The 23,761-nt window shown below is 46.0% G+C and overlaps 2 protein-coding genes across 2 annotated transcripts in view; both read right to left on the minus strand.

Moving 5' to 3' along the window:
- Positions 1-21,917, minus strand: part of LOC122928742 (zinc finger protein OZF-like) — a 77,174-nt gene extending 55,257 nt beyond the window's left edge. The window contains exons 1-2 of the mRNA XM_044281907.1: positions 21,895-21,917; positions 21,688-21,811 (exon numbers count right to left, since the gene is read on the minus strand). Coding sequence (XP_044137842.1) covers positions 21,688-21,772 — 85 coding nt within the window. The 5' untranslated portion in view covers positions 21,773-21,811; positions 21,895-21,917. The remainder of the gene's footprint in view (positions 1-21,687; positions 21,812-21,894) is intronic.
- Positions 1-23,162, minus strand: part of LOC122928744 (oocyte zinc finger protein XlCOF8.4-like) — a 164,554-nt gene extending 141,392 nt beyond the window's left edge. Inside the window, exon 1 of the mRNA XM_044281911.1 lies at positions 23,023-23,162. Coding sequence (XP_044137846.1) covers positions 23,023-23,130 — 108 coding nt within the window. The 5' untranslated portion in view covers positions 23,131-23,162. The remainder of the gene's footprint in view (positions 1-23,022) is intronic.
- Between the last annotated feature and the right edge of the window lie 599 nt (positions 23,163-23,761).

The following is a 23,761-nucleotide window of genomic DNA, read 5'->3' on the forward strand; positions in this document are numbered from 1 at the left end:
GCAGTGGTACAGGAAGAAGTCTGCAAGGTAAGAAAAACATGATTTTCATGCAGGACAATGCTCCATCACACGCGTCCAAGTACTCCACAACGTGGCTGGCAAGAAAGGGTATAAAAGAAGAAAATCTAATGACATGCCCTCCTTGTTCACCTGATCTGAACCCCATTGAGAACCTGTGGTCCATCATCAAATGTGAGATTTACAAGGAGGGAAAACAGTCCACCTCTCTGAACAGTGTCTGGGAGGCTGTGGTTGCTGCTGCACGCAATGTTGATGGTGAACAGATCAAAACACTGACAGAATCCATGGATGGCAGGCTTTTGAGTGTCCTTGCAAAGAAAGGTGGCTATATTGGTCACTGATTTGTTTTTGTTTTGTTTTTGAATGTCAGAAATGTATATTTGTGAATGTTGAGATGTTATATTGGTTTCACTGGTAAAAATAAATAATTGAAATGGGTATATATTTGTTTTTTGTTAAGTTGCCTAATAATTATGTACAGTAATAGTCACCTTCACACACAGATATCCCCCTAAAATAGCTAAAACTAAAAACAAACTAAAAACTACTTCCAAAAATATTCAGCTTTGATATTAATGAGTTTAAAAAATACAACTTGCCTAATAATTCTGCACTCCCTGTATAGCTTTAATTGCTGTTACCATTTGCCCCGGGAAGCCCATAGTGCGGAGCACCAAGAAATGCCTTCTCAGCGTCCAGGGTGACAAACACCGCAGGCACTGAAGACCGGTTGATGAAATCTGGGGTTTAACACTCTTCTAGAGTTATCTGTAATCTGTCTTCCCTGCACAAATCCTACCTGGTCTGGGGCCACTAATGATGGTATGATTTTGGCCAGTCTGTTCGCAAGTATTTTTGTTTAGATCTTGAGGTCAGTATTCAACAAGGAAATTGGTCGAAAGTTTTGTGGGACTGATGGTTCTTTTCCTGGTTTTGGCAGGGTTACAATAACTGCCTCCAACATCTCGTTGGGCATCTTTCGCTCCATCACAACACGAGACAGGTATGCACCCTTTAAGTGTGAGAAATTTCTTTTTTTGGTTATAACTACACAACGAGCAGTCACCACACCTATAGTTTCCTATCGATTTCCTACTGGTTAACCAACTACTGACTAATATATCCTTAAGCGTGTGGCATCTCTTAAAGGCCACCAACGGTCTTTTTGCTGCAAAGTCTTTCAAACTAGGTTCATTCCTGAGTATATTCAAATTATTACAAATGACTTGACTGATCAGGTCAGATACAGGACTGAACTTAAATGTGAATATGAATCTACCTTCACTACTAGTATTGGGTCCCTTCCTTTTTCCTCTCTGAAGAAGTTCCTCCTGCATGTGTGACTGCGCTCTATGCATAGCTTTTTCTAAGTCCCTCGCTGGGTAACCCCTTCTAATTAATCTCTCTTTCAGCTCCCCTGCTTGCCTTGCGAACCCCTCATCAGTATTATTGATTCTTCTGAGCCTAATAAATTGCCCGTAAGGCACTAACTCCTTGACACTCCATGGCTGAAAGCTATCATGGTGTAGAATAGAATTGGTCGCAGTGGGTTTACGAAAATCTTTAGTAACTATGTCACCATTGCTAATACTGACAAGAACATCTAGAAACTCCAGAGACTCACCCCCAAAATTCAGGGTGAATCTCATGTTCATGTCATTAGTGCAATTGAAAAAAGAGACAAACTCCTCACACTGCGCCCGAGTTCCAGACCACACCATGAAAATATCATCCACATAGCGTATAAACAACTGTATGCACATGATGGAAGGATTGGTGACAGAAAAACAAACTTATGCTCAAACCTATTAAAGTAAATATTTGAGAAGGTGCAAGATACAGGTGTCCCCATTGCCGTACTGTGCAACTGCTTAAACCACTGCTGGCCAAATTTAAATGTATTATTCGTGAGTACGAAACCTAAGGCCGCCTTTACAAATTGACAATAAATATCACTCTTATCAGTATTACCCATAATGTTCAAAACCGATTCAATACCCATCTTATGGGGTATGCTAGTATACAAACTCTCTACGTCAAGTGAGACCAGACTCCAACCCTCCTGCCACCGAAAATCCTTCAGTGCCAGGAGGAAGTCGTTGGTGTCGCCGAGATGAGTGAGCGATTTTTTTCAGTAAGGGTCTCAACAACCAACCAATCGAGGTACTTGGACAAAGGCTCAGTCACCGACCCGCCACCCACCACAATGGGACGTCCAGGGGGTCGGGTCAGTGACTTGTGGATCTTTGGCACAAAGTACTACGTGGGCTTACTCGGACATGTGGGAACTAGTTTGTCAATCATATTCTCAAATTGATGAATAAAGATGATTGATGATTCCAGTGGTAAGGGCCGCCTGTTCATTTCTATGTCTACAATCAATTTTATGGTGAGGTAGTTGTCCTATTATACGAGAGATCTCCTGTAGGGTTATAGGATTACATAAGGAGTTTTGTTGCTGTTTATTGAGGGATGGCAATGCTAGGGATGTGAGAAAATCCTCAATCTCCTGGGGTGACACCGAATTAAAGCCCAGTTCCAGGTTGTAAAGTTGGGAATAATATGACAAATCTTTTGGGATTTTGAGGGATCCCATAGATAAGCAATGCGTGATCTCAGGGCTTTGGATTTAATTCTATTTGCTAGTAGGCTACCGGTCTTGTTTGCTTGGGAGTAGTACATATATGATAACCCTACCTTTTTGCATAGACTGCACTTTTTTGAATAGTCTATTCAAAAAGTGCTGTGGTCTGACATTGGGGGCATAAATCCCTTTTAACGTATATAACACATTATTTAGATAGCATACATGGATGATATACCGCCCTTCCGGGTCGATGGTAGAAGAAACAGTAGTGTGAGCTACGGAATTAGCTTAGGAATTATTAGCTTTGCCCTAAATCTTTGGTTTATATAGCCAATCACATCCGCACATTTGGCTATTCTGTGTAGGGTGTCTTTGTGGTACATGTGGTCCGTTGCGGGCATCCTCCATTGTATGCATTTTTGCTGGGGATTGCTGTCAGCAACGGATCACATGTGCAGGATTTGCTCCCCCGGTAAGAAATGCGCAACATTATATGGGGTTTTGAGCTTTTTCTGCCTTTTAAGACCACTTTATTATTTTATTCTGCAAGTATCTTATTAAGACCAACGGCAAGTCCTTAGCACCTGTATGGACCCTTTCCTCCTATGGATATATCTGTCTAGTCAGTTCTGTTATAATTGGCCTCTCACCACAATTACTATAATTTTACCACAGTTATAAGGACATTTATTTTTATATATTCAATAAGAAACCTGACCACAACATATACATTATATCTAAAAACTGGAAATATAATAAACAATATGGAATGATCGCTGTTATAAAATCATTATCCCATAAGAACAGAACAGGACAATCACTGAAGAGGAAAACTCAATTCCACAATGTACGTTTCTCCAACTAAAAGAAAGGAACCTTCATCATGGAAGCCCTAACACTTTCTTTCATATAATCTGTTCAGTGCATTGAATATAAGGAATTTCACAAACCAATTAGGTAATTTTAAGAGACAGAAGTAAAAATGAACTATAATGAACAATATGGAAAAATTGCTCTGAATAGATTACAAGATTATTATCCCATAGGAAGAAAATGGGATAATCATTGCAGAGGAAAACTCAACTGAACATCGTGAGCTTCTCCAACCAAAAAAAGAAGGACCCTTCATCATGGACACCAAAATGCTTTCTTTCATATATTTCTGTTCTTTGAATTGGGTATGAGAAATTTCACAATCCATTTATGCAATTTGAAGAGAAAGAATTTGAAAATTAGAATCTTCATAAGAATTACGTGAACAATCCACAAAATAAAACACATTAATAGGCATACTGGATCCTAGAATTTGTCCGTTCCGTTGTAGTGGCTTGTAACTCAGGACATGAAATTACGTGAAGTTCAGAAAACTTCAAAGATATGACAGATCAGAGGTGAAAAATTATCCCTACTACATCTGTAAAGGTTTTCTCAGACTGAGACATCTCTCTTGGACCGTCTATTTAAAAATAAATATTCTTGCTAAAATCCTATATCAAACTAGAAAACTGCCTCACCCTGGCTAGTACCTACTGCACCTTCTCTCCTGGAGATAAAACGTAAGGTTAATCACCTGATACGCTTAGAGAACGGGATATACCACAAAAGAGGAGCAAGTAAAAAGTTTTCCTCTCAATGACCTGCCTGGATTTAATATTCAGGACTGGCTGGTGAACACCTTGCCAAATTATCTGTACTCTGCAATGGCTGATTACATTTTGGCTCCCACTGGGATGGCTGTGAGGAGAGCGCAATTTGTTTATATGACACCTGGTGGTGAAAGCTTTTTACACTTTCTATACAGCATTTTCTCACCTTTCATTACATTGAAGAAGTGTTCTTGAATTAGCTTTAGTATGCTTCTTTATTTGGGGGTGGGGGGGGGGGTGTTGTCTTATATTATGACAAATGTTAATAAAAATTATCTGATATTTTTTCCCAATTGCAGGATTTTCTTCATCTTCAGCCCCGTGGATCATATCTACATTTCCAGTAGCCGCTGATAAATCACTTCCGGTACAAGTGGTTGTGACTCCAGCTGATTATGGCCACAATGACACCACCTTTATCAGCAATAGACACATTGGGAGGGTTTATAGAGTATGCAGGGGCGGGCTGGGATGGGGGGCAGGAAGGCAATTTCCCCCCAGGCCACCCTAAAAAAAGGCCGCTGGGCCGTCTTTAACAAATCATTTTATTTTTATTTTTTAATTCCTCAGGGCCGCACCGCCAGTGGCGTCTCTAGCTTTCAAATTTTGGGGGGACACACTGGGGGCCAGGACAAAAGTAGGGGGGGGGCAGCTATAACAACGATACATTTACACAAGTACGCTTAGAAATGCTGCGATACTTTACCCAATACCTAAAACCGCAATAGGGAAGAAAAGTCCAGCTGTCTGTGGATGACACTTTTATAGAGAGGGGGATCTGTGGATGACACTGCTATGGGGGGGGGGGGATCTGTGGATGCCACATACCGTGTAATGTATAGCATCTTATGCTATATATGTCATCCACAGATCCACCCCATGACAGTGTCATCCCCATTTCCCCCTCCCTATAACAGTGTCATCCACAGATGCCCCTCCCTATAACAGTGTCATCCACAGATGCCCCTCCCTATAACAGTGTCATCCACAGATGCCCCTCCCTATAACAGTGTCATCCACAGATGCCCCTCCCTATAACAGTGTCATCCACGGATATCCCTCCCCGCCACTCACAGGAGTGTACATTTGACATTTCTAAACCGTAATCCATATCCTGCAGTAACTTTAACTTTAAATCAGGATTAAGCGGCCGCTCATCTCTACTAGTACCTTAACCTTACACCACTCGGCTAGCTTCGGTAACAGGGCCAGGCTACAGCCTACAGGTCCTGCCTGTTAGTTGTTATCGAGCAAGTGCTGATTTCTGCAGGTCAGAGGATGCGGATTACAGTATAGAAGAAATGTACACTCCTGTAAGCGGTCCAGACCAGTGGCGGATCAGAGCCTGGTCTCGGGAGAGGCACTTCCAGATTATTTTCTGTCCGCCGCCACAGAACAAGGGTGCTTATAGAACAGACTACACAGTGTAGAGGTATACTATATATTGTGTGGCACAGTGTAGAGGTATACTGTATATTGTGGGGCACAGTGTAGAGGTATATTGTATATTGTGTGGCACAGTGTAGCGGTATACTGTATATTGTGGGGCACAGTGTAGAGGTATACTGTATATTGTGGGGCACAGTGTAGGCTATATGTGTATAACAAACATATTTCACATGAACACTTACAGTTACTTGGCTTGGCCCTTGGGGGTCTCGGTCGCCACTTCCACACTTTGGCCGGGGGCTCGGCGGAGCTGATGTTGTGCTTTATCCTAATGAGAAAGATTTCATAATAAGGATTTGGAGAAAAGGCAGAGGAATAGCAGAGCAGAGAGAGGCTGGTGCTGCTACTAGGGGGTCATACCATGGGGGAGTAATAAAGCCCACCATAATGCCCCCCAGTAGTAATAATTCTCCTTATAATGTGACAGTGCAAAAAATACCCCCTTGTAATGCCCCCAGTTGAGCTAATGTCCCCCATAATGTGCCAGTATAAAATACCCCTATATAGTGCCCCCAGTAAATGCCCCATAGTGCTCCTCTCCCCTTCCTCCTAGTGCCCCCATAATGTACCAGTATAAAATGCCCCAGTAGATGCCCTCAATGTCCCCCATAATTTTGCAAGTATAAATTACCCCTTCTTAGTGCCCCCGTAGATGACTCCACGTGCCAGTAATAAGCCCCCCATTACGTGCCAGTAATAAGACCCCCATTACGTGCCAGTAATAAGACCCCCATCATGTGCCAGTAATTAGCCCCCCATCATGTGCCAGTATTAGGTCCCCCCATCATGTGCCAGTATTAGGTCCCCCCATCATGTGCCAGTATTAAGCCCCCCCATCATGTGCGAGTATTAAGGCCCCCCCCATCATGTGCCAGTATTAAGTCCCCCCCATCATGTGCCATTATTAAGTCCCCCCCCCAATGTGCCATTATTAAGTAAGTCCCCCCCAATGTGCCATTATTAAGTAAGCCCCCCCATCATGTGCCATTATTAAGTAAGTCCCCCCCAATGTGCCATTATTAAGTAAGTCCCCCCCCATCATGTGCCATTATTAAGTAAGTCCCCCCCAAGTATCACTATTGTCAAAAAAAACAAAAAAAAAAACACACATACTTACCTCAGTGTCAGCGATGCGATGCAGGCCTCTTCTGGCCTGTGTCCCACGCTGTATGGCTCAGGCGGAGCGATGACGTCATCGCACCGGCCTGTCTGACACTGACAGTACAATCCATAAAGGTGATGTGAACCCACCCTTAGGGCTCTTTCACACTTGCGTTGTCCGGATCCGGCATAGAGTTCCGTCGTCGGGGCTCTATGCCGGAAGAATCCTGATCAGTTTTATCCTAATGCATTCTGAATGGAGAGAAATCCGTTCAGGATGCATCAGGATGTCTTCAGTTTCGGACCGGAACGTTTTTTGGCCGGAGAAAATACCGCAGCATGCTTCGCTTTTTGCTCCGGCCAAAAATCCTGAAGACTTGCCGCAAGGCCGGATCCGGAATGAATGCCCCTTGAAAGGCATTGATCCGGATCCGGCCTTAAGCTAAACGTCGTTTCGGCGCATTGCCGGATACGACGTTTAGCTTTTTCTCAATGGTTACCATGGCTGCCGGGACGCTAAAGTCCTGGCAGCCATGGTAAAGTGTAGCGGGGAGCGGGGGAGCAGCATACTTACCGTCCGTGCGGCTCCCGGGGCGCTCCAGAGTGACGTCAGGGCGCCCCAAGCGCATGGATCACGTGATCGCATGTACACGTCATACATGCGCCTGGGGCGCTCTGACGTCATTCTGGAGCGCCCCGGGAGTAACTATACCGCTCCCTGCTCCTACTATGGCAACCAGGACTTTAATAACGTCCTGGCTGCCATAGTAACACTGAACGCTGTTTGAAGACGGATCCGTCTTCAAATGCTTTCAGTACACTTGCGTTTTTCCGGATCCGGCGTGTAATTCCGGTAAGTGGAGTACACGCCGGATCCGGACAACGCAAGTGTGAAAGAGGCCTTAGTTATATAGCTACTGAATGAGATGCCTTTAACATATATATCTCCTGAGAAGCCAATTTGATTCTAAAGGGTTAATTTAATTCAACCTGTAATCTAAACTCTTGTGTCATCTGTCACTTCTCCTATCTGTTGCAACAAAAGCAGCCTCAGTGTAATGTAAACTGTTCTACAGCCTGACTCACGGCTCTTTTAACTCAATGAGGCTACTTTCACACTAGCGTTCTGAATGGATCCGATCATATTAATGCAGACGGAGGCTCCGTTCAGTACGGATCCGTCTGCATTATAACTTAGAAAAATTTCTAAGTGCGAAAGTAGCCTGAACAGTTCAGACTTTCAATGTAAAGTCAATGGGGGACGGATCCGCTTGAAGATTGAGCCATATTGTGTCATCTTCAAGCGGATCCGTCCCCATTGACTTACATTGTAAGTCTGGACGGATCCGCACGGATCCGCACGCCTCCGCACGGCCAGGCGGACACCCGAACGCTGCAAGCAGCGTTCAGCTGTCCGCCTGTCCGTGCGGAGGCGAGCGGAGCGGAGGCTGAACGCCGCCAGACTGATGCAGTCTGAGCGGATCCGCATCCATTCAGACTGCATCAGGGCTGGACGGAGGCGTTCTGCTCCACTCGTGAGCCCCTTCAAACGGCGCTCACGAGCGGACAGCAGAACGCTAGTGTGAAAGGAGCCTGAATCTAATGAGTCACAAACTAAGTCGGATCTTTAGATTCTTTTAACTTGTGACTCATTCGATTCCTTTCTATTCTTAGACTCCCTGTACTTGTGTGACTCAGACGACTCCAGTCAGAGCTGCTGGTGTGCTGTGCTTGCCCCGCCCCCTCAGCTCTGGTCGGTGATTGGTTGGTGGGCGGGGAGGGGTGGGGCTGGCAGAAGCAGCTTCCACTCTGAGATCATATTACGCTCCTCCCCGTCCCTCCCTCAGGCTCCGGCTCCCTGCGTCCCTGCTGCCAGCAGCGTGAGGTGAGAGACTCTGTGACTGAGCTGAGCTGAACTCGGATCAGTCAAGTGAATGCCGCTGGCACAGGCAGTAGTAAGGAGATGAGCGCAATGGAAGCGCTCATCTCCCTGTGCCTGGCGGCAGCTCATTTTAGTTGGGGGGGCACATGGGGGGGCCCAGCATGATGTAGGGGGGGCCGTGGCCCCCTCTGGCCCCCCCCCTGGCGACGCCACTGCGCACCGCCCTGGATGTAATTACGGCGTCGGGCAGTAGGAGATGAGCGCTTCCATTGTGGAAGCGTTCATCTCCATATTCATCTGTATCTGTGCTGCGGCAGGGGAGAGAGAGGCGTCTCCCTTCCCTGTTCTTCTGATAGGCTGCAGGCACTAATGCCTAACGACTAACGTCATTATCATCGCGCCACATGAGCCGGGCAGCACACAGCAGGGACACCGGCCGGAAGAGGCCTGCATCGCTGCTGATGGAGGTAAGTATTAGTGTTTTTTGTTTTTTTTGCTTTGCGGGGGAAGCTGGCACTATGGGGGGGAGCTGGCATTTCTTACAGCCCCATTTTTTTGGGGTGGCATTCTGGGAGCATTTCTTACTGGCACATTATGGGGGGGCACCATGGAGGAGAGGAGCACTATGGGGGCATCTGGGGACTCTAAAGGGGCTTTTTTTTATTGGCATATTATGGGGGGCACTATAAGGGAGAGCGGAACTATGGGGCATTATTTGGGGAAGTGGGGGCTCTAAAGGGGCCTTTTCTATTGGCACATTATGTGGGGCACTATGGCATCTGGTGGCACTAAGCAGGCATTTTTTACTGGCACATTATGGGAGGCATTATAGGGGAGAGCGGCACTATGGGGCATTATTTGGGGGCACTATGGGGGAGTGGAGCACTATTGGGGCATCTGGTGGCACTAAGAAGGGGCATTTTTTACTGGCACATTATGGAGGAGAGGAGCACTATAGGAGGAGCATCTGCTGGGGGCACTAAGGAGGGGCATTTTCTTACTGGCATATTATGGGGGACACTATGGGGAAGGGGGAGAGGAGCACTATATAGGGGTATTTTATACTGGCATACATTATGGGGACATTAGCTCAACTGTGGGCACTAAGCCCGCAAGGGGGTATTTCACGTACTGTCATATTATAGGGAGAATTAGTACTACTAGGGGGTATTATGCGGAGCTTTACTACTACTGGGGGGCTATAAGGAACATGATTACTAGTATGGGCACTATAGGGGCATTATTACTACTAAGTGTGCTCTGGCAGAGAATTATTTCTATTGGTGGGATTTTGGGGAGCACTGTTACTTTGGAGGGCACCCTGACACAGTATCAGCTTAGCACAATACATTTTGGGGGACATTATCTTTATACTATTAGTGTCTGGGCGCAGTTATTTTTTAGAGCACGGTGTGCCAATAATTGTTGGAGGGAGCATTATTTGTGTGGTAGTAGTATTTCCAGGGGGACTGTTTCTGCAGTATAGTATTGGGGGCACAGCAGTCACAGTATTGGGGGCACTATCTGTGTGGTAGTAGTATTTCCAGGGGGACTGTTTCTGCAGTATAGTATTGGGGGCACAGCGGGCACTATCTGTGTGGTAGTAGTATTTCCAGGGGGACTGTTTCTGCAGTATAGTATTGGGGGCACAGCGGGCACAGTATTGGGGGCACTATCTGTGTGGTAGTAGTATTTCCAGGGGGACTGTTTCTGCAATATAGTATTGGGGTGGCAGGAAAGGGTGTTCAGAAGATGTGAAGATGATAGAAATGTGGGAAACTAATGTCTGTTTGTCAATCTCTGCAGAGACGGGAGATGGCTGAAAAATCATCATGGCGGTCTGGTCTGAATGGAGAAGATAAAGAAAGAGAACGTCTACAACAAAGGTGACATCACTGGATGTAAGAGGTATGAGGTGCTAAGTAGGAGAGGAGATGCTCCGGCTCTTCCCCTGCCATTTGCAGAAGGAGGATTCCGAGCTGGGTGAGGACGGCGAAAGGGGGCAGCAGGCCACGGGCGGGTGGCAGATGGTGGGGGGAACCACAAGCCCTGAGCAGGATCTGGGGAGGGAGGAGAACGGAGGAGCTTCCCGGCTGTAGCCGGCTGTCTATTGTATAATGTGAAGCAGGCAGTGCAGCCAGGACAGACCTCCCCCCCCTCTCTCAGTATGATGTGTAGAGACACACCTCAACTATAGAATGTCAGCTGTACAGTGTGTGTTGGGAGTGGCCTATTGTATGTAGGAGGGGCTTTTAATAATGGGTGGGGCTAAAAATTGGCCTCTTGACTGGATTTGACCCCCAGGACTAAGGCTGCCAGCCCTCCCCTGAGTGTATGTTCACCTCAGGACCACATACAGCATCTCCACTGCCTGCATTTCCTTTAGTCCAGATTTAATAGGTGGCATATCTTCCAGATAGTTCTTTTTAATTATCACGTGGAAGTGGCCAATTTATTTACAGGGGTTATACAGTAATATATATGATGACCTATCCTCAGGTATCCGCTTAGTATTGCAGTCCAGCCCCATTCACTTCAATAGGGCTGAACTGCAACCAGGCCATGTTGCAGTGTCCCACTCCGTGCTAGTAGTGGGTCCCTAAATCTTTGCTAATGTCTATTTTGTCTGTATTAAGCTGCACATTCCCAACAACAGGCTGGTCACCGCACTACACTTGAGTCACTACTAGGTGGTGCTATAATATCATATATAAGTATCAGGCCTTCCTCAGGTTGAGGTTAGTTGAGGAGTGAGGAGTGAAAGGAACACCATGATATAGCTGCTAGGTGTCCGCTTGGCACTTGCCAGCCTGGGGAACCAAATAAGGAAACCAGGACTCAGAATCCAGGATCATATTGCAGTACCACAGTCCAGCAAAGGACATAGTGGACTTTTGTGTGTAAAGGCAACCTTTCCAAAGAATGGAGCAGAAGGTAGGTTGCAGAATTCTGGTAAAGATCCAGGTACCTGAAGCCTAGTTTAGTTGAGAGGAGCCACAGCTTAGAGACATCTCTTCCACACCTGCTCTTACCTCATCACTGTGAACCAAGCACTTTCTCCGTAATTACAACTACCTCAAGGCAATTGGTTAAGTAAAGTTCCCGTTTTGTTCATCAGCCTTTGACTCTCCTTATTCTTCATTATCCTCCATTACACCTTACCAGGGATCCTGCCTCCATGGCACCTTAAAAACCACACCACCAAGGGCACCTCAACCACCATCTGGAGGGAGTCCCTGGACAACAGAGTGTACCCCGAAGGAACTGGTGCCGTTCTTCCATTCACTGCACACTGGCCCAGGGAGCTCTACAGATCTGTGAGTAAACTACTACTACACTCATCGGCCCACCATAACTCCCACATATAGCCCCTGCGGCCTGGTCGCTGAAATGTGACTGATGTACGGTGATGTCATGTGGCCTAGGAAGAGGCAACGGCGCTCATGGATTGTCTAACCCACTGCTAATCTTATATTGATGACCAATCCTGTGGATAGGTCATCAATATTTATTACTGGATAACCCCTTTAAGTTAATGAAACCCTGTTCTCCTACTGATGGAAAATTGACTACAAGAATAAGCAGTATGTTCTGTAATCCTGACCAGTGAGATGACGGCTTTGCTTCAGTATTTCCATAATGAAGTGTAAATGAAGTCAAATGGGGATGCCTCTGTTCTCCCCCCTCTATGCATCAATCAGCTTTGACAAGAGCAGATAAAGGGTTAAACAGTGATCTCTGTTGTTCAAGCAGGATAATGGCTGTGTATTACTACTATTGTGGGTATAATGGCAGTGTCCATGCGATCAGAATGCCACAATAGTTTAGTGCAGGTCTTCTAAGTACTCCTGTCTGTACCGTACTAATACAACACTGATCCTCAAGGGGTTAAGTTCTACATCAGAAGGCATCATTATGCAGCAGGTCCTACAATGAAGCTCCAAATCTGTCATATTTCCTACAATCTAAACATTAAACTGGCTTCTCCCCTGTGGAAGTTCTCTGATGCTGAATGAGCCCTGATTGACGTATAAAACACTTCCCACGTTCTGAACATGAATATGGTTTCTCCCCTAAGTGAATTCTTAAATGGATCACAAGATTTCTGACTAAAGCTTTTTCCCCACGTTCTGAACATGAATATGGCTTCTCTCCTGTGTGAGTTCCCTGATGTCTAACTAGAACCAATCAAGCTTTACTTGAAACAACAACAGCAAGACGAGAAGTAAATAGGACAGGTAAGAAAACAGGATTATGTACAATTTCAGTATTTCACGTACTTGTATAAAATAAATCAAAGATCATAAAGATCAAAGAAAATATCATGGTTTTCAGGAGTTCTTTGTCTGCAAAGGTCCCAGAATATAATCGCTTTGTCGAGACAGCAACAGGTGTTTCTATTCAGACCATACAGTATAATATTTCCTAATGAACAGGTCACAGAGCAGGCCCACAACAGTCTCCTCTGAATGTCAATCTGCCATCAACAGGTTGCCAAGATGGCTGCTGAACTGCTCATAACAAAATGGAGCAGCAGCTCAGGCAAGACCAAATAAGAAAAAGAAAAATCTAGAAAATATGGAAGTATGAGTATTTGGTTTTAGTTAGTACAAAATACATGTAATATATTATCACTAGGGGTAACGGGGATGCAAAGTGCTCTTGAATTATTTTCTCCCAAACATCATTAATAGGAATGAGCGAATCAACTTTGGAATCCAAAATCGATTCGCATAAAACTTCGGTCCAATACTGTACGGAGCGAGCGCTCTGTACAGTATTAGAATGTATTGGCTCCGATGAGCCGAAGTTATTACTTCACGAAGTCTCGCGTGACTTCACGTAATACTCACTCCGCAGAGTATTGGACTGAAGTTTTATGCGAATCGACTTTGGATGTTTCATCCGAAGTTGATTCGCTCATCCCTAATCATAAGCATCACACTCAGCTCATTAGCCATTTCTCTTCTTGTTTGGTCAGCTGCAGGTTGGATCCTACTAAATCTAGTAGCAGTAATATTAATGACGATGAGGAGAACATTTCTCTGGACTTCAAGTCCTTTAACACGGACCCATGTTTGAGGAAATTATTGGGAATAAAGAAGCATTCACAATAGTTACCTGATCATTAGCAGAGATGAAGCTGCATTTACATACAGATGCATTGAGACAGGTGATCTCTACTTCGATAGCTTGTAGACAGAGAATACGGTTTCTGGGCAGCAGATCTCAGCTTATACTGCACAACCTGCTGTCAAGAAATGGTAAGTTTTGATGACGACCAACAGACGTCATCACCCGAGAAGCAAGTATTTGTCCATTCATTGGGTATCTTTACACGACCAATTATCGTGAACAAGCGTTTCTACAAACCCTAATCCTGGAAAATTAGCTCTATGATCAATTTGTATCAAAAATGTCCATCATTAAAGATTTCTGAAAGACTCTTACCTTTCACTGAGATTGATACGGGGATTTCGAAGCTGATCATTGTTCCTCCAGAACTGTCCTGTAAGATGAAAGACACGAGAAATAAAGAAAACAGAACACAAGTTTATCTTATATCCAGGGGAAGGTCAAAAACCCCTAGAAGACCAGAACCAATCTGCTCTAAAAGAAGGATCTCCTCAAGTGGTGATCAGATAGGATCAACATTCAGCCAAGTATTTTACACATCATATAAGGCATCTAGAGATGAGCGAATTTTGAAAAATTCGATTCGGCCGGTTTGCCAAATTTTTTGAAAAACTTTGTTTCGATCTGAAATAATTTGCAGCGAAACGTGTTGAAAAACACCTATTACTGGCTGCAGAGAGCCTGTATAGTGTTGTAGAACACTGTGCCTTGCAGTAACACGCATAGGGAGTCTGCTGTGGTAGTGAAATAATACTGTGAGTCCGTATGACATGCAGATGACAGGCGTCGCTCTTAGAATCACTGCAAACTTCACTTATTTGGGCAGTTACGGGGCCAAAACTGACCAAATAACTCAAGTATGAGACTTACAGGTCCATATTTGCGTCAAGAAGAAGCGCCCTCCTTTTACACCGTCGTCAGCTGATTTCACAAAGAGGTCTACAGAACCTGTTCTATTAAACGCTTATACAAGTAGAGTCTCCCCGACAGAGTGGAGAGGGTGTCAGCAGTAAGTTTGTGTTGACATCACTGATTATTTTGCCCTTCCTCTGATCCGTCAGAACATTAACCCCCAAAAAACTGATCCTGTCTGTGGAGCATCCGCCTTCACTTGGTCAGCATTTGGTCAGTAATCCATCAGTATCGCTAATGCCAAAAAAAACAGGAGTGGATCTAAAACAGAGAGGACATGTGAATGGAATATTTACATGTCTTCTGTGTTTTGTACCCACTCCTGCTTTTGGCTAACAAATCATAAGCCAATTCTGATGGGACCATACAGGCCTTACAGCTGCTACACAGACAGGATCCGTTGTGCGTCTCAATTTTCCTTCCTTCTGACAGATCGGAAGAAAGGTCAAATAAATACTGATGTCAGCTCAGGCCGAAAGGCAAAATAGTGGCCCAGTCATGAAGTGGGGAGGGTGGGAACAGCATGAGAAGTCCACAGAGGTGCCAAATGACATAGTGGTGAGAAGGAAGCAGCATGAGGAGACCATAGAGTGGCCCAATGACAGAGTGTGGAGGTGACTACAGCATCAGGAGGCCAGAGAGTGGCACAATGACAGTCTAGAGGAGGCGGCAGCAGCATAAGGAGGAGGCCACCGAGTGACACAATGACAGAGTGTGTAGGTGGCGACAGCATCAGGAGGCCACAGAGTGGCACAATTAAAGTCTGGATGTGGCAGAAACATCAGGAGGCCACAGAGTGGCACAATGACAGAGTCTAGAGGTGGTGTCAACATGAGGAGACCACAGAGTGGCAAGGTGACATAGTGTGGAGATGGCAGCAGCAGCATTAGGAGACAACAGAGTGGCAAGATGACATAGTGTGGAGATGGCAGCAGCATTAGGAGACCACAGAGTGACCCGGTGACAGAGTGGGGAAGTGGGTGGCACTACCAGTACCTGCTGACAAAGGTGGGTAAAAGAAGGAGCACTTGGCATCAGATGTATGGCATCAGGTGGGTGGCAGCATCAGAATAGTAGCTCAGGCAGGTAGCCAGAAGAAACAGGTCTCTTTTGTCAAGGTTTGGGTGAGGCGGCATGGATGATATAATCTGATGCATAAGGCATTGGTGGGTGGAAATCCTGGCTGATCAAAGCCTGATTCATCTTGACAAAAGTCAGTCTCTCCACATTTTGGAGGACAGGCGAGTTCTCCTTGGGGTAACTATGGCCCCCGCCGCATTGAACACCCGCTCTGATGCCACACTACTGGCCGGGCAGGACAGCTTTTCCAGGGCAAACTCTGCCAGTTGCAGCCACAAATACAGTTTGGCTGCCCAGTAGTCCAGCGGCTTTTCAATGACAGCTCATAGGGTGCACTCCAAGTTTGCCACCACCTGCTGTTTCAGGTTCCTGCTCCAGGTCTAGCTGCTGCTGCTGTTGGTGAGTAGTTTCTTCACTATGCGGGTGAAGAAAGCTGCTCATCAGCGATTCTAGACTTAAGTGGCTGCTGATGGAAGCTGGCTCCCCCCCTCCCACCCTGCCACAGCAGCAGAGGAACGTGAGCGCAGAGGGCCCCCCCCTGTTTATACCTGCGAGAGGATGGACGATGGCGCACATAGGCAGTGGCCAACTGACTACATAGGATGTCTCTGTAGTAGTTCAGTTTCTCCTCCCTCTCAGTGGGTATAAAAATGGCCCCTATTTTGGACCAGTAAGAGGGTCCAACAAGTCATCCCTCTGCCGAATGGATGACAATTCGGCTGTCACTAGGCAAGCAAGTGAGCATGCATCAGGGCCATTTGTGCAAGTGACTTGGAGGGACTTCCTGCCTCCATCTCCACTGCATACTTCCACGGTGTGTCTGGGTCCTCTGCCTCCTCTTCCTCATCTCCTGTAGCTCCTCTGGCTGCTCCTTCTCCTCCTCTCCTGTCACCCGATGTAGAAAAACCACCCATTTCGCTACACATTGCCTGTGCGCCAATGTTCTCCTCCTCCTACCTCCACTTCAGTCCCCACAGGGCTCATGTGGCTGAGAGATCTAGGCGCCACGTCTCCAGTCCACTGACCAGCCAGATTTACCAGCATCTGTTCCAGGACATGAAGCAGTGGAATGACAGTGTTCATCCTGTAGTCCTGGCGACTGACAAATAATGTGGCCTCCTCAAAGGGCCTGAGCAAACTGCAGGTGTCACGCATGAGCTGCCACTGGCTGACATCGAAGTTACACAGGAGAGTACTACCGTCAGCTTGGATCATCGTTTATGGCCTGTCTCTGTTCGTATAGTCGGTCCAACATATGGAGGGTGGAATTCCAACAGGTGGGAACGTCGCATATCAGCCAATGTTGGGGGGATGCCGTTCTGCCGCTGCAGCTCAAGCAGGGTGTGCTTGGCGGTGTAGGAGTGGCTAAAGTGCATGCAAAGTTTCCTGGCCATTTTTAGGATGTCTTTCAGATGGGTGTAAGACTTCAGGAACCACTTGACAACCAGATTGAACATGTGTGCCATGCAGGGCGCATGGCTCAGCCTTCCTTGATGCAGCACCGACACTATGTTCTTCCTGTTGTCGGTTACCATGGTTACGATTTTGAGTTGTCGTGGAGAAAGCCAGGATTCGATTTCTTGATTAATCACACAAAGCAGTTCCACCCCTGTGTGACTCCGTTCAGCCCAGGCAAACAAGGTGCAGAACAGTGTGACACCGCCGAGCCCTGCACATGTGGTATGCTGGAGGGGCACTGTGAATTGTCCCTGCAGTGGAGGCTGAGGATGAGGAGGCAGAGGCGGACATTGTCGCAGGACCAGCGGCATGAGAACGTGGAGGCGGAAGCGGTGTCACCTGGCCAAGTTGCTGGTGTGGCTGTGCAGGAACCACATTCATCCAGTGGGCTGTAAAGGACATGTATTGTCCCTGACAGTAGTTACAGCTCTACACGTCGGCGCTGCCGTGCACTTTGGCAGACACCGACAAGCACAAGGACTGGCCCACCTTCTGTTCTACATATTTGTGGAGGGCTAGGTACTGCCTTTTTGGCAAAGAAATGAGGGCTTGGGAATGTCCACCTCGGCTCGGCACAAGCCATCAGTTCTCTGAAAGTCGCAGAGTCCACCACTAGGAAAGGGGGGGACTGCAGCACCAGCAACTTGGCCAGGAGCACATTCAGCTTCTGCAGTGTTGGATGAGTGCACGCATACTGCTGTCTCTTGGCAAACGCTTCAGTGATCGATTGCTGACGGAATGATTGACTAGGAGGAGTAGGAGCATCAGGATCAGCAGACGAGATAATGACAGAGAGCCCCCTTCGGCTGAGGTGGTGGAGCCTTGACTGCCTGAAATCGTGCCACTGCTGTGCCAGTGGGTGATGCAGCGGTTGCTGCTGCAGGCTGGACCACCACATCAGAGCCACGGTTCTGCAAGGCTACTTTAAGGTGACGCTGCATACCTGGCCACGCTTCACCTTCTGCCCACAGATTCTACATATGGCCATGTTCACCTCCTCCTCCGGAGGCTTAAAAAAAAACTGCCACACCGCCGAGTAGGTGATTTTATCCCCAACACTACACACTGACTGACTGCTACCGCTGCTGCTTCCGTGGACCCGTGCACCACTCCTTTCTGGGCAGGTAGTCTGCTGCGAAGCGGGAGGTCTAACCCGGGCACATTTGGCTCCCGACCTCCAACTTCTGCCACCCTGGGCCATGCCAACTAAGGGTTGTGTCTGATGAACAAACCGACTCTTGGCTGGGGGTGTCTCATGTCACTTGGTATGAAGTGGATGACTGAGTTAACCAATCAAGAACCGCTGGGTTGCTGGTCAAGATACGACCGCTAGATGACACCGGGAGCTCAGGCCTCTCGCTGCGACTCCTGCTGCCACGCCCCCTTACTCTGCTGCGACCTGTGCCTGCGCCAGAAACATTTAGGCCTCTGCCACTCCCCTGTGCAGGGCCTGGCACTTCTCTGTCTGACATACTGTTAGCTGAAATAAATAAAAAGGAAATGAAAACACCCCTAAAGCGCAGAATATATATATATTTTTTCTACTGATATACGCCACTAAAGGCTTTACCACATATAACTGCAACAGTGAACGCCGACTATATTTTTCTTTTTCGACTGATATAAGCCACTAAAAGCTTTTCAACATATAACTGCAGCACTGAACGCCGATTATATTTTTCTTTTTCTACTGAGATATGCCACTGAAGGCTTTACCACATATAACTGCAGCGCTGAACACTGAGTATATTCTTCTGTTCAACATATAACTGCGCAGCACTAAATGGTGAATATATTTTTCTTTTTCTACTGATATACGCCAGTGAAGGCTTTACCACATATAACTTCAGTGCTGAACGCTGAATATATATTTTTCTTTTTCTACTGATATACGTCAGTAAACGCTTTTCAACATAGCACTTGCACCCCAATAACAAGAACGGTTTGCTGGAATTACAGAGCTGTATAATGGCTTTCTGGATCCCCAGTCAGTGCAGCAAGGTGTAATAGGATTGTTCCTATTACCCAGGGTGTAACCTCCCCTACTGAACCCTGTTCTACATAAATACTGTGGAATTATTCCTCCCTATCCTTTCCCTACAGCTTGAATAATCTTTCCCTGCACTTGTAAATCGCTTTTTTTTGCACAATGAGGTTTTTCCTAGCACTGTCCCTAGCGCCTTCTGACGTCTCTCCCTGCACTAAGAGCGCTGGAAAATGGCAGAATCCAAGATGGCTGAAGCTATTTATAGGGCTGTGACATCACAGGGCTGGATTGGCTGCATGCATGGCATTATGGGTGATCTCGCCTTCCCAGAGTTCCTTGCCTCATGTCCTCACACGTGTAGCGGCCATTTTTAGTAGCAATTTTAGGGGGAAAGGCGATTCGTTACCACGAAGCGTGAGGAAATTTGGATCGAATTCAACTTCGCCAGCTTCAATACGCTCATCTCTAAATGCATCAAATGACCTGATCCTATCCTGGAGTAGACGCTGTGCTCATCACCTCCAGTTAGATTATTAGATTAGATTATTGTCGTAGTTTTAACAGAAAAGAAATGAAGAAGTCTTTAATAGCAGCTGGAAATGTAACCTTATTTCCTACTGAAAGAGTCTATGCCATGATTGATGTAAAAAATGAAAACAAGACATCATATAGTACATGGTAGAACCAGCCCTGAACCTCACGTGGATCCAGAGATCTCCCCAATCATTGCTCTGCTAGATTTGTTTCAGGTTGGCAACACAGCGAACATGTCCTTTCTCAGGGGGCATGTCCTTTTTGCTGTAGCTCTTTCCTGTAACTGTCACACCTTCAAACAGAACATACGAGGGGATGCCCAGAAGTTCCTGGCTTTGCCCCCTTCCAGTTGGAATTTGGAAAATGAATTTGGTACCATGTGACAGCTTGATACCTTGTTATGTAACTGTGCAAATAGCAGATGTTTACGGTTGTTCTAATTATTTTTCATTTCAGGTAGAACCTGAGATGGCAGAGGCACAAGGAAGTTTCACATCTGTGGAGTTACCGGCGTCATGAAGTTTTTGATTCTCCAGGGAAAGTCTGCAAAGGACATTCACACTGAGATGTCACAAACACTAGGGGAGAAGTGTCCTCAGTGTGAATGTCCTTTTCCTGAAGAAACAAAAACTTTATGACGGCCGGTAACTCCACAGGTTCTGCCATCTCAGTTTCTACCTGAAATTAAAAATAATTATAACAATCGTAAACATCTGATATTTGCACAGTTACATAACAAGGTATCAAGCTTTCACAGGGTACCAAATTCATTTTTCAATTATAACTGGAAGGGGGCAAAGCCAGGTAATTCTCAGCATCCCCTCGTATGTCTGGTGGCAGTTAAAAAATCTAAACTGAGCACATGCGACCACCTCAATGAGGTGAATAAAGAAATAAGGAAAAGAACAAACAGCAGGTGGCGCTATACAGATAGCTTGTATTGAAGAACTCACTGACGATACCACATTATTAATTACATGCAATTACAAAAGTATTCAGATCCACGTGCTGGTTCTAAAAATCTAGAATATTTTTCATGGCACAACCCCTTTATGCTCTTGTCCTTTATGGTGACCCAAATCTTGAAAGCCTACACTAATATTTTGCAAAAGCATCAAGATTATGTAACAAACTAGTAAGCCAATGGGGTCATTTACTAAAGTCAGGCCTCTTAAAAATGTGTCACATCTATGCCGTCCATGCACCAGAAACTAAAAGGCCAGTAGTTGGGGTAGATTACAATAATTTATGCCAGAAAACTGCAATGTGTCCGGCCCTAGTGGACTCACCTCTATTTTGAAAAGTGGCAATAGCAGCGAGAATATTAAAAAGTTGCCAGATTTTTAAGCAAGGGGCATTTTTGGGTAAAAATTATATACAAAAAAAAACCTGATTTAAAGACTTCATAAATTACTTTTAATTCATGTCGGTATTCTTCCTTAGATGCTTTTAGTCTATGATTGTGCTGTTATTTTATGATTTACATCTCTACAGCAAAACTTTCCTTTATCTACCTTGACTCTCAATTGCCAAGTGGATATCCAAACCTTAATACAATCTTATATGAATCCAGAAATCATGTGTGGCCAATAATAATAAGAAGAGCGGACAGTGTACTCCACTGCTGCTGGGGGAGGTTACTCATTACATCAGTCTATGGGGGATTTGTAGAAACCTCAACTTCACCTACCTGATGATCCAGTGGGATATTTGGTTTTTCTTCTGGACAGTCCTGGGAATAAAGAGGACTGGGACATCTCTCTGGTGGATTTCTCTGACTGGATCCATCTGTAGGAAATACATACAGCGACTGAATACATTGTCTATATATGACGGGGGAATCTAACCCTCGGAACAGTTCTCTCCTTTACAGTCATGGAAGGTCTCCTCCTACCCGGTGATGTGAGGGACTGGTGATTCTCCATCATGACGTCCTTGTACAGATCCTTGTGTTCTTCTAAATACTCCCACTCCTCCATGGAGAAATAGACAGCGACATCCTGACACCTTATAGAAACCTGACAACACAAGGACACAGTCATTACCAGACCCCTCCCTTGGCGTTATTGTATAATGTCCCAGCATTCCCAGCAGCGCTCACCTCTCCGCTCAGCAGCTCAGTGATCCTGGTGGTAAGTTCTAGGATCTTCTGCTCATGTATCAGGGAATGAGGTGGAGGCTCGGTGATGGGGCTCTGGGTCCTGCTCCATCCTCCTGACACACGGGGTGTCACACACTCAACGGACGACTTCTTCACTACCTTGTAATCCTGTGTATGGGGAGACGCCGATCACTACAGAGATTCTAAGAATCCTTCACCTTTCCAGTCATTTCCCTGTTTTTTTACTAGAGATAAGAGTGATGTCATGTGAGACTCTCACCTCTCCAGTTATCAAGGAGATGATCTCTAGGGTGAGGTCTAATATCCTCGCAGCCATGAGGTTTCTGTCCTTGTACAGATCCTTGTGTTCTTCTAAATACTCCCACTCCTCCATGGAGAAATAGACAGCGACATCCTGACACCTTATAAGAACCTGACAACACAAGGACACAGTCATTACCAGACCCCTCCCTTGGCGTTATTGTATAATGTCCCAGCATTCCCAGCAGCGCTCACCTCTCCGCTTAGCAGCTCAGTGATCCTGTTGGTAAGTTCTAGGATCTGCTCATGTATCAGGGAATGAGGTGGAGGCTCAGTGATGGGGCTCTGGGTCCTGCTCCATCCTCCTGACACATGGGGTGTCACACACTCACCAGACGACTTCTTCACTACCTTGTAATCCTGTGTACGGGGAGACGCCGATCACTACAGAGATTCTAAGAATCCTTCACCTTTCCAGTCATTTCCCGGTTTTATTACTAGAGATAAGGGCCCTTGCACACGAATGTATGCCCTCCGAGAGATACAGTCCGTGAGCGGGCCATATGACCTGGAGCTGCATTGATCGTGCTCACGGGAGCGCACAGCATCTTAGATTACAATGATGCTGTGCACGTCGGGCTGCTCGCGGGACTGTTGTCCTGCACTCATAAGATCACATGAGTGCAGGACAATAGTCCAGCAGGCGACCTGATGTGCACAGCATCATTGTAATCTATGATGCGGTGTGCTCCCGTGCACACGATCAATGCCGCTCCAGGACATATGGCCCGCTCACTGACCATATGTCTTGGAGGGCATACAACCGCGTGCAAGGGCCCTAAGAGTGATGTCATGTGAAACTCTCACCTCTCCAGTTATCAAGGAGATGATCTCCAGGGTAAGGTCTAATATCCTCACAGCCATGTAGTCTCTGTCCTTCTCCATACTTGGTGGGTCATTGATGGAAAGGACCATCAGCTTCAAAAAGGAGAGTCCTGAACCTAAGGAACCTGAGGGAAACACGGAGAATTGAGAGCAAAATCACATCTGGATGAACATCTTACATGAAGTAAAGTGTGTTACAAATGGAGAATAGTATTACCGATCGTGTACTATGGAGGTGACTACAGATAGGCAATTTTTTTTTAAATGAATCAGATTCTTTACAAATTCCAATAAAACTGTACCTAAAAAAAATATCTGAAGTTTTGGTGATTTGATACGGATGAACAATACAAAACGGCGCCCACCAGTTTACATTTCATATGCACTACAGTAGTGAGGGAAACAGGGCAGAGATGAAGATGGAGAATCACATCACATGACCATTACCCACAATGCCTCTCAGTCAGTCTGACAGCCAATCAGGAAGGAGATTATTGTCTAGTCCAGGGGTCGGCAACCACGGCACGCTGACAGGTATTCAATGGCACGCCGGGCGCTCTGGATATTCATGAGCAGGCAGAGCGATATTAGATACGCAGGCAGAGCGAGTCTCCCTGCCGCTACCGCACTACAGGGAGTGCAGAATTATTAGGCAAATGAGTATTTTGACCACATCATCCTCTTTATGCATGTTGTCTTACTCCAAGCTGTATAGGCTCGA

This window comes from Bufo gargarizans, chromosome 2 (assembly GCF_014858855.1).
Source record: "Bufo gargarizans isolate SCDJY-AF-19 chromosome 2, ASM1485885v1, whole genome shotgun sequence".
Lineage (NCBI taxonomy): Eukaryota > Metazoa > Chordata > Amphibia > Anura > Bufonidae > Bufo > Bufo gargarizans.